The sequence below is a fragment of the Cimex lectularius genome, unplaced genomic scaffold (assembly GCF_000648675.2).
Source record: "Cimex lectularius strain Harlan isolate CLEC.00 unplaced genomic scaffold, Clec_2.1 scaffold34, whole genome shotgun sequence".
In the NCBI taxonomy this organism is placed as follows: domain Eukaryota; kingdom Metazoa; phylum Arthropoda; class Insecta; order Hemiptera; family Cimicidae; genus Cimex; species Cimex lectularius.
This window is the reverse complement of record NW_019392635.1, coordinates 194487-212092: the sequence shown is the minus strand read 5'-3', so window position 1 is coordinate 212092 and position 17606 is coordinate 194487. Positions and strand designations below refer to the sequence as shown.

At 30.9% G+C, this 17606-nt stretch overlaps 2 protein-coding genes across 4 annotated transcripts; one reads left to right on the top strand and one right to left on the bottom strand.

Annotated features, from left to right (window-relative positions):
* Positions 1-29: 29 nt before the first annotated feature.
* Positions 30-7599, top strand: LOC106661819. Of its 2 annotated transcripts, none has more exons than XM_014385484.2 (9): positions 30-245; positions 3965-4135; positions 4201-4467; positions 4535-4672; positions 4818-4992; positions 5336-5731; positions 5792-5956; positions 6309-6488; positions 7269-7599. In XM_014385484.2, the coding sequence occupies exons 1-9, from the start codon at positions 156-158 to the stop codon at positions 7445-7447; spliced, it is 1761 nt and encodes a 586-aa protein (XP_014240970.1). In that variant the 5' UTR covers positions 30-155; the 3' UTR covers positions 7448-7599. The 2 variants fall into 2 exon arrangements, with proteins under 2 accessions (XP_014240970.1, XP_014240969.1); XM_014385483.2 differs by having other exon boundaries at positions 7221-7599.
* Positions 7600-7740: 141 nt separating this feature from the next.
* On the bottom strand, positions 7741-16719 carry LOC106661820 (beta-TrCP). Of its 2 annotated transcripts, none has more exons than XM_014385485.2 (10): positions 16553-16719; positions 14199-14457; positions 13929-14115; positions 13758-13851; positions 13472-13693; positions 13120-13260; positions 12669-13042; positions 12292-12370; positions 12061-12196; positions 7741-11056 (listed from the first exon to the last, which is right to left on the bottom strand). In XM_014385485.2, the coding sequence occupies exons 1-10, from the start codon at positions 16604-16606 to the stop codon at positions 11043-11045; spliced, it is 1560 nt and encodes a 519-aa protein (XP_014240971.1). In that variant the 5' UTR covers positions 16607-16719; the 3' UTR covers positions 7741-11042. The 2 variants fall into 2 exon arrangements, with proteins under 2 accessions (XP_014240971.1, XP_014240972.1); XM_014385486.2 differs by lacking the exon at positions 16553-16719 and adding an exon at positions 14517-14718.
* Positions 16720-17606: the final 887 nt, after the last annotated feature.

Here is a 17606-nt window from a genome sequence, read left to right as displayed (position 1 = left end):
TTTATTATTGTTTAAGGTAGTAAAATACGTCAACCTGACTGGTTGAAACCTTTTGTAACGGTCGTTTTGAATTTTGACATTTCCTTTCCATCCGTTGTCAGTTGTCTTCGTTGAATCAAAAATTTATTTTTCCAGTTGTTGACAACTGAAATACCATGTCTTTTCCAGCTATAGAAAAGGTGCTTACGCAGCTTGAGGCGATGGAGAGGCAAGTTCTCTCCGACAATATTTACAAACAAGTTCAAGTGAGTTCGTTTTATCCCTGCTTAATTTTTTAATAAACAAATTTCAAAATAGAATTCATTATTTGCAAAAATGAGTAATACTTTACAATAATAAATTTTATGAAGTGCATATTGTTACAGCTTTTTTGGCCTAAGCTTACCGCTGGTGAACTGACAATTTATTCAGCTCTGTCAGTTAAATTTTTTTTTTAATTTTTTAAATTAATTTTTGTTTATTGCTATCTTTACAAAATATGCTTTGTGCAAATAGTATAGTTATAGACAAATCTGACAGATCTGTCAGGCCAGAGGCAGTGGTGAGAAATCATCCAGTGATGGAACTCTTTCTTATTTATTTGGATGGGTTAAGATAGGTCACGAAAAAAATGAATTTCTAACATTATATAAATTCATTTTTTCACATCCTACATGTATTTGTATAATTTAAACAATGTTTATAAATCCCAGGCCCTTAAGATGATCTCAATAAAGATCGAAACATTGGCACGATAAAGAAAACCTATTTTTTCTAAATCTACGTCACACCAGACCCCATCTCACGATCTCCAAATAATTGGTAATGAGAAGAAGAGCCTGCTTACGTAGGAGGCTAAATCAAGCAGAAGAAGTTTATACATTAGGCTCCCATATTTGGATTTGTATTGTGTAGCGAAAAAACGGAATATGGAGGGATGGCAACATTCGTATGAGGAAATAGGAAAGGGTTTGGTCTATAAAGGGATTTTCCCCAACTATCATTGCAAGCTTGGTTTTTAGGAAGCAGTGTTAATAAAAAAACGTGCAGGATAGTCCATAGGTTAAAATCTAATGACGGACTATGTAAAACATATCTAAAGAAAATCATCAATTTGAAGGAGGACAAGTGGCGTGGAGGAAACTGTAGCACATCATAATGGCGTGTCCTAAGTATATTCAGCAACAGGATGAAAGGTTTCAGAATGTAAAGTCAAATATTAACAATAAGCCACTAGAATACATAAAGTCTCAATCAGTGGAGGTGTACGGCACATTTGTAAACTTATTAGAAAAAATAAAATAAAAGGATATAAAAATTATATTAAAAAAAAAATTGAATTGATATGGTTGGGGTATAAAACTGATGCCAACAAAAAAGATCCTTCACAAATGGGTTTAAGTTCTTGTCATTTTAATCTTGTATGTGGGTTCCATGTAAATCTGCTATTTATGTAAAGCCCAAGGTAGTGGATTTAGTTAAATGATGGTATAATATATGATATATATAAATTTATTAGTCATAATTGACTGTATTTATTATAATTTTTATGTAAGGTTTGACTGGATTGAAGTCATGATACCTCAAGAGGTTACAGCAGCGGTGTATTGAGCCGAAGGTTGTTGGTTCGAATCCTGCTCATGACATTAGCTTTTTCATCTCAACCAAGACCTTAGATAAAATGTATTACCTTTTTCATCTCAACCAAGATCTTGAGAAACAAGTGAGCATACGCTCAAAAATGGTTCAAATCTTAACTTTTGTTGGTGAATATATTCGCTTCAAAACAAGTTTGTTTGATGACAGCCAATGGTATCTAATTGTGTTACTGCACAGGATCCATTTTTCATTGCATGTGAAAATCAATAAAAAATATCTCATTGGGGCTCTGAAAACAAAGGCAAATGTTTAGAGCCTGAAGTTTGTTACTGTCGGTCAGTTTATGAGGAACACACTTGTTCTTCTCACGTCTTCCCAACATGATGTAAAGTGGAGAGAATGGTTTCATCGTTTACGTTGAATACTTGACAAGCAATTTGTTGTCTCTCAGAAGGTTTACGAGACAGTGGTTCATCTTCAATCCCCACATTACCAGAAGCAAACATGTTGATCCCTCTATTTTTCAAAAGATATTTACATTACTTTTTATTTATTTTTCAGTATTGATCTACTGATTTGATTTATTCAAACATTTTTGTTATATTCACAAATTTAACTTACCACTAAGTGGGTAATCGAGCAAAGCCAATTTTTTCCTAATTGTTAAAGATGCCTTGCGTCAATCAGATCTCCAATCATTTTTACGGTCAATTTTACAAGGAAAATTATTTTTGTCTGGCTGACTTTCTAACTCCACCTTTCTCCAGATCTTATGTTCAGCTTGACCTGCCTAATTTAACTTTGGTTGTGTTTATAGGAATGGACAGAATTTGACAATTGGTAATTAATGGTTGTTAATGGTTCTAGGAACAGTATGGAATAGTTAAGAGTTGTTATAAATTCTGATTTAGAATTTTTGTGAATAATTTGGAGATGGGTTCTTACAAATGGTTGGATGATATTAAAGATGTTTCATAATAGTTAGATAGTTTTGTAGTGACCCATTATTGATGGGTTGTAGTCGTTAGTAATGATGATGATTTCTTCATGATGATTATGGAATTGTTAACGATGAAAGATAATTGCATACCTTTAAAAAAATTTTGCTCTCTTGGATGATCTGTTTACATATTGTTATTAAATACATTATCAATCAGTTAAATAAGATTTATTTGAGTTTTGCAATAATGAGCAAGGTGAGTTTAACTTCAGTTCCCCCCCTATATTTTTTTTATTGGGTCTTTTTAGGAAAACACTGAGGCGTGTAAACTTTTTTTAGAAAAACAAAATCACTCCTACCACCAACAACCAATTTATTTATTTTTCATTTTAATTGATAGTAACTTAATTATTTCACGTTTTCAAACTTCACAACAATTTTTGCAAATAATGTTGATTTAGGACACTGGATGTAGCTCATTAGAGTGCGATTCAGCCTAGTGCAAATTTTAGTCCATATATACAAATTTAAAGGAATTCATTTTTGGCAAACAAAATATGAATAAAAATTGTTTTGTCAACACTTGAGGCTTTTGAGTTATCCCCCAAAACATTTATTGAAATGTTTTAATCCATAGTTACCATTTATCTCAAAAACCATCACACTAAAGTTTAATTTTTATGTTGTTCGATTTCATAAAAATGTTCTGTTGTACTATGTACATAAAAATACATTAGTAGAAAAAGTAGAGATGATTTTGATATTAGGAAAATTGGACCGAAATTTGTACAAAGCTGAATCGCACTTTAATGAGCTCTTACAAAGCATACTGTTATCTGATGTTTTTTGAGGAAATTGTTGCAAATTTTTTTATTTTAGTACCAAAATCAATTAATTTATTACCATTCAATTAAAAGATAATAAATTGGCTCTCAATGCTCAGAAATACTTTTTGACAAATAACAAAATAGCTTGCTCGAAATTAAAAGCCATTTGCACCAGTAAATTCAGCGTACAAAGCCTTTAAAAAATATGTGTTGATGAGTATCTGTTCTCCTATTCTTATCATGTTATCCTTTAGAGTTAGATCCAAAGTTTTTAGTGCATGAGAGACGACAAAAAAATAAAAGTTTAAGTGTCTCAGGGCTTTTCCCAAAAAATGCACTTATAAAAAATTATGAGGGACGAACAGAAGTTAAACTCACCCTGTATGTTTAATCAATCAATTAGGAAAAAAACAGTTGTAAAGAAAGAAATTCCACCACATCTGGAAAGAAAAATATAGTGTAAGAACTAGTGTTTCTTATCAATAAACTTTTTGAGAAAGCAGTTCAATTTGTATGACTTAAATTTTATTAAATTGTACTATGTAACAACCGAATTATTTTATTTTATGAAATAGTACTGTTTAATAACAATATTTTTTTGTGCTATGGGTTTGTTTAGACACTTGTCAAAATTTTGCCTGATGCCATTGATGAGATAAAACGACACAAGAAATCAAAAGAGTTCAAACCTTTCAACAACAAGACTAAACTATGTGCGAGTCAGTTAAACAAAACACTCCCTTTGCTCATATCGGTTGTTACGAACAATGGCGTTAATCCATCATTTAGGGTAAGAAGATATTTTTACATTTCTGTATTACTTGAATAATAATAATAATAATAATTAATTAATAGGAAATCATGGAGTTCCTGACTGAAAAGATACGTTGGTGTCTCCTCGAAGTCTTAAGGGTTTTTCGCGGCAGCTCGTGCGATTCTGACAGGGAGCCGAGCGGGATTTTTGTCAGTTCGATGGACTACGCGATAAATCACATTCAAAATGATGAGCCGATTGACGATCGCTTCAAAAATCTACTCGACGACCTTTTATGTCAGTCCTTGACCATCGCAAAACTGTCATCAAATACAGATTATCAAGAGATAGCCGTCAGTTGTAAAAATGTATGTATATGCTGATGAAGGATCTTCCAATTTATAACATTACTCTTGACTGACATTTTTTTAATAGGTTTTAGTTAAGTTCTCAGCAATGAGGTCAAACAAAGAGAAACTAACAATTAAAAGCTTAAAAAAAGAATTGTTACTTTCTTCCCTGGAAAATCTTGAAAGGAAAGTAAACACTGCGGTATTAAGGATGTATCTTCATGTGAGTTTTGTTCATTATTTTAGAATGTTTTTCAATTTAATACTTTTTTTAACTGGGTTATTTATGTTCTTGAATAATTTTACTAGGATTATTTTTTTATAGAAAAAGTTTGAATGTTGCATTTGATTGCGTTGTAATTTTTCAGGTAATGTCAGAATCATGTGCACCCATTAAAACATTTACAACCAAATGTCTGGGTAAAAAATTGACGCCAAGACAGCCAAGTGACTTGAATGCTGATATTATTCAAATGGACCATTATTGCGATCAAATTCAGACGATTGGCAATTTTGCCGTTGCCTGCACAGAAAGTTTTAACAGTAAGCACGGTCTAATATTTCTAATATTTACGAGTTATTGTATTATAGTATTCTGTGGGTGGTTCACTCCTCCACAATAGAAGAGAGTACCGGTGTTTTTGAAAAAAAGCCTCTTTGTAAGTATGTCGGGTTCAAATGCAGGGCCACTGGATTCGAACCCAGCACCTTTACCTTTCAGTGATGAGCGCCGTGTCAATGCCTAAACCATTGCAGCCACTGACTTCCCCAAGTTGAGCTTGGAAAAATTTAGTCATCATAATTATATTTAAAAGAAAACATCACAGTCATCATTTTAAATTTATTAGTTATTTATTTATAATGATGATTTTTTTTAAATTTGTAGTGAAGCTGAAGGTCCAATGCTGCCTTGCAAGTTTAGAGTTCATCGAGAATTATTTTGTGCCGACTGCGACAGCATTTTACATGGATTCGACTAGCATTGTTAAGCGAAATTTCTTCAAATTTCTCGCCGAGGAGAGTCAAAAGGAGCTCAAAACACTTCAAGGGCTACTCGACAACATTGTCGACTCATCCGCTTTTGCTCAAGTCGTCCACGACGATTTGACCACCTTATCTCAACAGATTAAAGACAGCATTTTGGACGGTATTTACAATAAAAAGGATGCAGAAACATTCCTCTTCAGGTGTTTTAGGCTGATTAAACACCTGCACACGACCGACGATCGGTTAGTTCAAGACGATCCGAAAATAAAGGAAGCATCGAACGAACTTGAAAAATGTATTATTTCGATAATTGTTTAGAGATTATTTTGGTTGTTACATACACATGTTGTTTCAGCATTGTTCACACTGCAATACAAAATACAAGTGAATCTTTTCAATCAACCCAGCATGCAGAATTTAGTTGCAGAAATAGAATTAATATTGTTTTGTGTAAACAAAATAACACAAGCACTAAATATTACTAACAGTTTTTCATTTTCCTTCAGCTCTGCATCAAGAGGTATATTTACTTATATTATAGTTCTGCAAAATAATTAAATTTTAAATGAAAGACTTATTATAGTTGTATTTGGCAATTGGTCATTTCTAATCAGTTTCATCTGCCTGCCATACAATGTTTTGGTCTGTCAGATGAATTTTATCTTTTTGCCATTTTCAGTTGTGGGTTTGTATGATGCATCTAACAGGCCGAAGTAATGAGGTAGGCAGACCATTGTGATCGGAAATGACCAAACTACGTGCCCATCCCTCTGCAGACCTCAAGAAAAAATTTCACAATTTATTTTAGGGTTGCTTAGGATATTACATTTCCATATGCAATTATAATTTCATAAATTCCATTTATGCTTTAGGCTTAAGGAACCAAGTCATGGATGATAATACTGGATCAGATACGAATATGAATTCCCTCGAACCGTATCTCATCCGAGTAGCAGAAACTCCAAGGAAACTAACATTGTTTGCAAAAACTCCAAGCAAGTTTACACCTTGCCAACCTAAAATTGATAAATATTCTTCTTACAATGTTACAGGTATGTTAATAATTTGTTTTTACATAATTTATTTATTATTTTGTTCTAGGTCGTTATAAATTGATAGAATACTTGTGCATGTATTTGTTTGTCCATTGTTCGTACTGTTCATTAGTTTTATTTCTTTTTCGTTGTTATCTTAAGAAAAATTGTAAGTTCCTTCTGTATCCCTATGAAAAATTACATCTATTTATTATGATAAAGTAATATTTATACTTATCCATATATGTATTTAGTAGTTATAATTGACTGGCTGTATTAATTATTTAAATTGATTCTACTTTTATCTAGTCTTGGTTGAGATGAAAAAGCTAGTGTCATGTATGGGATTTGAACCCACGACCTTCGGGTCAATATGCTGCTGCTCAAACCACGTGAACTATGGCGACTTCAGTCTACTTAGACACCGACTCCTCACTCAACCTACATCCTTTTTAATTTAATAATTTAAGATAAGGAGGTGGTGTCTGAGTTGATCGATATCAAAAAAAGTAGCGATGTATTGAGTCAAAGGTTGGGGGTTCAAATCCCTCTGTGACACTGGCTTTTTCAACTCAACCAAGACCTTAGACAAAACATATAATTCATTTAAATTTATTACTAATAATTAGGGTGCATGTTAGAACTGTATTAGTAAATCAACATCAGTATCTCCATTTAAGCTAAATTGTATAATTAATGTGTAAAATTTAATTGCATGAAAGTGTAGTTGATTTTGGTATAATTTTGCAGACGTTTTAGAGCAACTTTCTGGTCTGTCTGACACCTTTTTTGAAATAGATCGATCTGGATGGAAGCCAAATCAGGTGCGCCTAGCTGAAGCTTTTGGACTCGTGAAAGAGATGAACAACGAAGATGACAGCCTTAAAACATCCAATAGTGAAAACTACGATACCGCTTATCGGCTGGAAGATCTTGAATTTCTCGATAACAAAATAACTGACTTAAGAGTCAATTAAACATCAACTTTTCTAGTCATAAATTTTCTACAGATTGTTAGAAGTTCATGGAAAATGGACTTTCACGAGTGGCAAATTTTCCCTTTTAACGGTCCTTTCATTGAATGTCGTTCCTCTCTGTTTTGATAATAAAATATTTTTGTTATTGCTTACTATCTTATTATTAATTACATTTATTTATTATTTAATGTTCATCTAGTTTGCTTTGTTTTAATTACAATGTTAAAATTTCCAATGCTGAAAATATTGAACCCAATATTTTTTAAAAAGGTTTTTCAAATAGTAAATACAACTTTTATCGAGATTATAAAAATGTTTATTAACCAAGCATTTGCTATTTTTAGAAGTATTAAAAGTACAGATTAAAAACTTGTACCCTTATTCCCCTCAGCTGCCATTTGAAACAATTTCTCACATTAATTTCACATCCATTTATTCTTAACATCGTTACAAAGCAGTCGATAACTTACACATCTAAATAAACGAGTGAGAAAAGCACTCACGCCTCTGTATCAAAATTTATTTTATACAATCAAAAGAGAAAAATTATAATGTAATAAAGTAGTTATATACAACATACATATATATATAAATTTATTTATTTTCTTAAATAATGCACCCTAATTTGAGATCAAAATCGCTTTATACCATTTGTAAATCACTTAATATTGACAAATTATCGTAGAGAAAGTGGATAGACAAAAAGTAAAATATATAACAAAATTACACCTCGTCATTTTTTTATTATGTTTCTTAATAATTGAATTAGACGTTTAAATACGATGCAATGAAATTCTCAGAACATGTCACAAAACAGCAAAATGTGCTTTACTTAATTCAATAATTAATTATAGTTTTATGAATTAAAACGGGAAAGAAAACTATTTGTATTACATTTATACATTTGTAATGATTATCACAGGGCTTATTTAATTCCTAATTCGAATTGTGATCTAATACGTTCCTGATTACTTGTGATATACTTTTTTAATGATTAAATAAAACAAACCCTTCACCATTTTAAAGAAATTTTGTATCAATGCATTATGTGAAATAAATAAAAAATACATTTCCAATTAAAGTTAAAAAAAAATGTAATTAACAGGAAAAAGGCACAGGGAAATTCTAATGTACTGTTGTTTATAATTATCCAATTAATTATCTAGAAATTATAATATACTTTAAAAAATCTAATTTCAAAAACATAATAAAAAATGTCTTTATTCAATAAAATGATGGTTTCAATTATATACATTATGAATCAAATCACTGAAACCTTAAAAAATAAAATAGTTGCAATCGTTGAAAAAAACAACTGCTAACTTTTAACATTGTCTTATATTTAAATAGACTGGTATCTAAGAAAGTTATTAGTTTAAGTCTATTTGAAAGTTTGTGTTCTAATAAATATAAATAATTTTCAGAGTGTTGTAATTTCTTAAAACTTATGTCAACAAAACTTGTTTTTAATACAAGATGTGACATATTTTCAATAAAAAATGTACATAAATAATTATTATAATGCTAAGAAATTGAACTTAAATAATAATAATAAAGACACGTTGGACAACTTGCAACACTTATAACAATGTCAGTTATTTTAAAACACAAAAATAAAACCTTCAATTCTAATTATAATTCTGTGTTTAAACAACAAACTCGTTCCAATTTATTGAATGCAAATGCAGATCTTAGCAAGAGTAAAGTGAATAGTCGGCATGAGTTTTCAAAATAGATTTTCTTCTACTCCAACGATTTTGACCACTTTCCAATCCATTCTTGCTAAATATTTGCATCTAGTATACCTTATATACCATGAGAACAATAATAGCAAAAGGATTGAAATTTACACGATATAATTTGCAAATGTAACGATCAATTTGGACCACGACTGCACAAGAAAAAAACCGACACCTTGAAGCAACTCCAACTTTTTTTTTTAAATTGCCATTATTTTATTTTTAACCTATAAATAATAGAAATAATTGTCTATAAGTATATAAATAAAACAACTGGACTTAATACACAGTTTTACATCCCTTTTGGCGAAGTCAAAACGGGGAATTTGCAAAAAAAAAATTTGTGCTTAATGTCTCATCGTTAGTTATTAAATCTAGGGTGAGTGTCAATGTGATAGTGCTCGTTCTCACCTGACTGTCTAGCAAAACATTTTACTCAAACTAGAGTCATAACGGTATGAATCCACAATTTATCATGTGCATCTGTCCTAGTAGAGGTATGGGTATCGATAACATTAAGCTTCACTTCTTTCCTACAATGTAAACTATAAGCGTTGAATTGTATAACGTTTATCAACATTAGACAAAGAATGCTCTAACTTGTAATTTTGTTTTAATTATACTCTGAAAATTATTTTCCTTTTCTTGCATTTTTATTTCAATTAGACTTAATTTTGAAATTTTGCATTTTACATCATTAAGACTTTTCTTCAACTGCTCGACACTAAATAATTATATACATATACACACACACACTATTTTGTTTGATATATTTACTAGACAAAATAAATAGAAAAAGCCGTTTCAAGTTAAGAGGATTAAATTTATCGTATTAATATTGCAAGTTATTAACAGTACGTACATTGTGAAAAATGGGAAAAAAAGGCCAAAATATTCGCAATACAACTTTTTCTCTGATCTGATCAAAATGTAACATTTATTATTTTCTGTTTGTTCAAGTTTAAACTTTCAGTGATGAAAGGTTCAGAAAAGAAAGGTTTTCATAATTTACACAAAAGAAAACAGTACCACAATTATTTACAAGTGCACACACATAAGAGCTATATCATACATAATAAACAATCAGGAATATTTACAATTTTTTTTTAATTTTTAATGTTTTCTCATTTCATAGTAATGATAATAATATCCAATTCATTATATAACAAACTGCCACATGAAAATCATACAATTTTTTTAAAAATCTAAGAATTTAATTTTTTTTTCTCCCCTCCCCCCCATATAAGAATAACTTGTATTATTTTTTATTTCAGCGTAAATATTTGAAAGTTAAGAAAAAAATTGTAAGCAATTACACAATAGCAAAACAAACATATTTGGGCTGTAAAAAAATTAAATAATTATTCTAAAATCAAATATATCACAAAACTCATCTACAAACCATGCCTATGGCTTTGCAATTATTTAAAAAAAAATATAATAACAATAAAAAATAATAAAAATAAATAATGAAAAAGAAAATAGATATGCTTACAACAAATTTTCTTCGGCTGTACAAACTGTCAAACTACTTAGAAACTTATAAAATGTAAATAGCTTTGGTGGGATGGAAACCACTCTATCTATCTAACTGCGAATTTTCTCTTTTTTTTTTTTTTTTAATTACATCGCACAGATTTTCTAGAGAAGTTTTTAAACGCACTGTGTCGAGACGGAATAATAAATGAATTTACATTTTGTAATTTTTTATAAACAAGCTAAATATTAATGCTTATTTACCACTGATGCATTAGACATGTACGATCTAAAGCCAAACGTTTAAGAGATTCATGGAGGTTGGACAAAGCTCACTCGGCGGCCGTTAGAAGAAGAAATTTCAATTCTGCAGCACCATATCACTCATAGCCAGCTGAAAAAATAGTTAATAAACATAAATAAATCTATACATCAAATAAATGTAAAAGGTATTAAAAATGTGTATAACTAAATTAATAATTGAAGAATTTTCACGTTTGTTAATATTACTTTAGACCTGATGTAGATATGTAGCGTTTTGTCGTCCGCTGTGGGGCTATAGCAACTGAAGTACTTCAAATACCGCCAGTATGCATACAATTGCCCAACAGGATGGATGTCTACTATAGAAAACATGACATTTTTGCTCCCCTTGGGTACAAAGAATACATTTACAAATAAACATTATTGGATTCAACATTTCAGGGCATTTTTCTATATCTTGTATAAATAATGACCAATTTTATCTGCCTTTGCAAGCAGATTTGAGTAGGAAGGATTTAAATGAGATGCAAAATCGTGCCAAGTAACAACAAAAGTGCCACCATTTTGTTGCAGCACTGCAGCCTGGAAGGAAATGCTTAGAAAAAATCATTGCAAACCTGTCAGGTAGTGGTGCTGCGGCACACAGCTGTTGTATGTTCACCGGGCCTTTTCTTTGAATTATAAAGTACTTTCAAATGACTAAAGCATAAGGAAAGTATGTAAGTTAGTAAGAATATTCATCATTATTAAACTCAGGGCAACGGTGAATATACAAATGAGTAGAAAGTACAAGTATAGCTTACTTCAGATCTGATACCTGGCTTTGCAATGACAAATACAACTTGTAAGATGAGTTTAACTTTATTGTACTTCTTTGAAAATCTATAGAAAAGAGTTAAACAAAAGAACAAAATGCTCTTCACAGCCAAACTTACGACAAGTCAAGAGAACTGGAAGTTTACTCTTTGGTTATAAATAAGAAGACTTTTTGTCTTTCACATTAGGCAAAAACAGCTATGAGTTGTAGAGAATTGTCAATAGTAATAAACCATTGTTTATTTCTAATAAAAACCACGACCTTGTTATGTGAATTAGTATCTAGTGATATTAAGTATTTATTATGCAAGAACTTACTCATCATGAGATGGTGGGTTGTTCCATCTGGGGGAGCGTAGTTAAGGAAGTCCCAAATCAATATCGTGTCATCATGCGAAGATGAGACAATTTGAAATTCGTCAAATTGCAGTCTAAACACTCTTCCCGTATGTTCCTTAAAAGCATAGATTTATTGTCCATATTATATCATTTATTACTATTATTTTTTATGTGTGTATGAGGTTTTTACAATGTGTGAATTTAACTTACCACAAGGGTTCGCAAACAAAGCGAGCTTGCTGGTGCTCTCGGATCAAGTGCTGCCACTAAATTCCAAACTTTTATTTTCCTTAAAAGAAGTAAAGTTTAATTAGAGAGCTATTTTTGGAAACAGGGTGTCACTGTTTATAAATAACTCGACTTACTGAATTAAAAACACATTAAAAGATAAAAAGGGCTTAAATATGACATTTTCTTTTCAGACAAATTGTAATTTAATTTCTTCTGACAACTTTTCAGACTACATTGCATTATAAAAATTAATACAATTTTGTGCATGAGCAATAAATCAATTTTTATCATTCAGTTAACTAAAGTCGTGACACCCATTCTGTGAAAAATATATATTAATAAAAATAGATGATTACCCATCGTATGCACCCGAAACTATCCGTTTGCTGTCAAACCTTATACATCTGACTAGTTCTTCATGGCCTTCAAGGACTCGCAAGCAAGCGCCACATTCGATATCCCACAATCTGATAGAGTTGTCTGAGCTACCGCTCACGACAAGACGGTCCCTGTATTGGAGGCAAGCGATTCCTCTTTTATGGCCGTTTAGCGTTCGGACAAATTCACATGAGGCCGTATTCCACACTTTAATCGTCCTGTCCCCACTTGCAGATACGATATATTTCTCATCGAAATCTACGACATTTACTGCGGCTCTGTGACCAACCAGCACTCTCCTCAACGTTATTTCAGTCGAGGAATACATGTCCCAAACAGCTATTGACCTGTCCTAAAAAAGTAAATAGTTTTTTTTTAGTATTAATACAGTTGTTAAATATTAAATTTAAAAAATATCTGTGTATTTACTTTAGAACATGTAACCATCATTCCATTTGAAAAACGTAAATGCAATACAGCCTCACAATGATGGATCAATGTGTTCACCATTTCGCCAGTGACAACATCCCATACTCTCACCGTACTATCACTAGATCCACTGATTATAACCTAAAATAACAAAATTTTGTTATACAATGAAATAAAAGTTGAATCAATTATTTATGTTTGTATATTCAGAAAATGTTATTTAACAATTGATCAATTTATTACACAACGCTTATATAAAAGAAATATCATCTTATATTTCTTACTGTTTCATAATTACATTGGATTACCTAATTCAGAAGAGCGAAATATTTGTTAATTTTGATTTAATTACCTTGTCATCATATTGTAGGCACAGTACAGAGCCAGTGTGGCCAGTCAAAACTTTGACGCACTGTAACGAGTATCGATCCCAAATTTTTATAGTATTGTCTCTAAGACCTGAAACTATCTTATGGTCATCATATTGAAGGCAGTAAACACCTTTGGAATTTTCCGATCGACAGTTGATTCGCTGTAAATTATGACGACCCGTCCGCCAGTTATACTCTATACTCTAAAATTTCGAATATAATTATTATTAAAATGTTCTTTAGTTTATAATTTATGACGTTAGTTACATCGATGTCCTGGATAATTTTTGGAAATAATGATCTATAAAATCTATGATTAGGATGAGTTTTGCCAGGTTTCGGTTTAAATAAATATTGAATCCTAAAATAAAATAAGTCACATGAGAAATATTAAAAAGATTAAGTAATTTAAAAAAAATTAATTAATTAAAAAAATACCATGTCCTTCTCTCAGCGAGTCCTCTCCATAGTGAGTCTGTCCTGACTTTCCGTTCAATGAGCTTCTTCCAAAGCATTCCCTCTGATATGACTCGATACCATTCTTTACAGACTAGCTCGGCTGAACACAATGAATCAGCGTATAAATAGGATAAAATGTTCTCAGCTACGTGGTCAAGACCTTTTTCTAAATTGGGAAAAACAAACAAGTATGAGTATAATAGGATCGCTGCAATACAACATACTAGTCTAACAGTAACAAATACTTACTTGGAAGTAATGAAATAAAGTCTCTCTGAAGCATCGGCTTGAGGTATGTGTTTATATGTCCATGCTGGTAGTGGCACATCCGCGAAAGGAGTTCTTGGACAAATTCTATTTGCGCGTTCTCGCTCCAACTTTCGAAATATTCCATACATATTTCTTTTTCCGTATTTAACTGTACTAGTGACTTATTCGAGTTTTCTTTCTTACTATTGGCATTGTTTCCGTTACGACATTTGTCATATAGTACTGTCATTCCATCAAACTGAAAATTAACCAAAAGTTTGAAATAAATCTAAAAAGAAGAGATCACTTGTTTTTTGCCTTGTAACTTCTTCTCAAAGAAATTTTGAACGTTCTAACCGGCATTTTATATGTTAGTAATCTTATCAAAACAATAAAGAAATACAAAGTACTATAATTTATGAATTTGGGTCTTTTTTAACTAGAACTAGTAAGCAACGTACACTAAAACGAACTGAAAATGGTCAGGAAATTTCTGATACTAAAGAATGAAGTAATTTAAGAAAAACATTTAAAAAAGCCTTAAAAACATCAATTAAATTGCATTACTAATTATCATCATAATCAAATCCATGTAAAATTGTAAAAGACAAATAAATGAAGAAAGCTGCTTTATCACATTAAACAATATTGTTTACTTGTTTATCAATCTGTAATCTAAAGTTAAAAATACTAATGTAAGAAAATTTGTGAACAGATCAATTTTTAAAATGTAAATTTTTGGATTTACAGAAATTCGGAATATATTTTTATTTTTATTACATAACACTGGACAGTTAAAACAAAAAAATTGTTGTAACTATCAAGAATATGGGAAAAACTTCAAATCAATTAACGCACAGCCTAGAATGACTAAGAATAAAACATTCACTTATGTCAAATGTACTCCAAAAAACATGTTAACAATCATTAGAAAATTTTTAAATTAAAACATTACAAGAAATTCAACAGGAGATTCGATACAGGAAAATTTTAGCAACTGAACCAAAAGGAAACTGACAAACCGTGTTGTAATTAAATCGATTGAATGTTTCAAACGTGCCCGCGATGTAATCAATTGTCTTTTACTTCCTTGAAAATATTAACTAAGGACCTATGCAATATTGCAGACAAGAGAAAGGATCCTCTTGAGTCAAGGTCAATAAAAAATAAAGAGGTATGTACACATTAAGTCTATTATTGTCTGGTTTTGTTCTTTATGCTGTAAAACTCTGCAGAAAACCTTTTTTAGGGGGGATCTGTATTATTAAACCGATTCAATTAGAATTGTTAAAGAATTTAAATGACTTCACTCTCAACCGAAACACAATATTGTGAAACAATTTATTCAACTGAACAAGAGACACTACTGAGAATTTTCATTTTTAAGATTGAAATTGTACTTTGGTAAAGTTTAATCAATCTTACATTCGATATGATATCTTTTTTCAAATGATAATATTTAATTAGAGATGACAAGTTATATTGTAAAAGTATACATAGTGATTAATTTCTCTTTCGACAAATTCTAATTAGGAAATCAGAAATATATTTACATTTTATCTATCTTTACATTCAGTAATAATACATTATTATCAATAATTGTTGTTAATTATTATTGAAAGTTTTATTATGGATATTTATGATATAAAATCTTCTTTTTTTTTTAAGTGTATTTTAGAAGTTTATATTTAACTAACTACGATCAGAATAATTCAATCAATTCAAATTTTAAGTAAAAAGGCCAACAAATTTTTAATTATTAATTTTATATTTTAAACTTTTTAAATATCATTGTGGATGTACAAAATTTAAAAATTTCAAATTTGTGTTGAAAAAAATTGGCAAAATATTGTAAATTTGTGAAAACCCGACACGATCCATTGGAGAAAATGAAAATTGAGTTTTTGAGGTCAACATGTTTTAAGGGTGTGCAAAGTAAAAATTTCGACTTTTCCATTTTTTTCACACCCGATTTTTCCAAAACTCGGGCGGATTTTCCCGAAAGACGTGAAAAACCCTCGGCAGAGAGTTCGGAACACGAATTTCATCCCGATGAGTCGTGTATTGTTGTAACAGTCCTCAGCTTGTGCCAGATTGCGAATAGAGATTTGTCAGAAACGACTAAGTTAAAAAAAGGACGGTTCGAAAACCGAGTGGGCTCTTTTCAAATTGAAATTTTATAATAAAAAAGCAACAGAAACTTGAGAAAAAAAGAAATGATCTGGCTTGAGTAGGAAGTCGATTTCCATCAATTTGGTACTGGTTTAAAGGACATCAAAACCTTATCTGTGACGAGACCAGCTCTCGGAGTCGACAATGTCTAAAAAATAAGGCTAAAGGCCTTTTCTACTCACGTGTGAATTATTTAATCCGTCTTCTAGAACATTTTCAGTTTCCATATTAATCATAATCTCACTGTAAAAGTCATAAAAACTAAAGTATAAAATTAAGGTCACTATAAACACAAGGAAAGTCAATACAACTCAGGACACAAGAGACTAAATGACGTCATTATAACTCGGGGAGAGCGACTTGGAAAATCAAGTGTAACCTTCACTGCCATCGTGATTTGTAATGACCAGCATCGCAAGACCGTTTCACACTTTATCATCAATTTCATTTTAATGCCATCGTTTATTTTAATTTGGTTTCCTTTATATCGACAGCTTTTAGAAATGTAGAGCAGTTTGTTTTAGTATTTTACAAGTTGGGCAGTGTTTCATCAGAACAACCCGCTATGTTTCAAACTTACTCAAGACGCTTGATTTTCTCTTGGCCTAGCTGGTGTACCTAACTACTACACGTTGTTGTTCACTTTTCGACGCACCATATGAAAAACAATGCACCACCTGCTTTTAAATGGACAAATCACTTTTGTCTAGCCATGCCCATAGTTTTAGTGTATATCAAATCATTATTGCAGAGAGACAGCGACGTATTGCAATGTTTCATCATACTTACTCAAGACTTGATTTTCTTTCGGCATAGCTGGTGTATACCTAACTACACTAAGAAGCAAAAACTAATCCTTAATATTTTTAATTAACTCTTAGACAATCTTTCATTGATTATCTTATAATATTTGATCCGTTTTAAAAGATTAGAGGTAAATAAAACAGAGATAAAAACTCCAATTTGTGTTTACAATTGGATTTTGTAAATACATCTTTGAATAGTCTATCTCTTCTTTGTTGGTTTTCTGTAAAGATTCTTTTTAAAATCCTGGTGGTTTGATTTTTTTTTTAAGTTGGACCATTTTTAAGATTCAAATTGGTTTAAGAGATGGTTTTAAGTTATACAGATTCGGCTAGAATCATAGTATTATTGAAATACAGAAGAAGTCAAGCGTATATGGCCAGAGTGCTTAACATTTCCAGAATAATTGTCCGAAGGGACTTCCTTCTATCG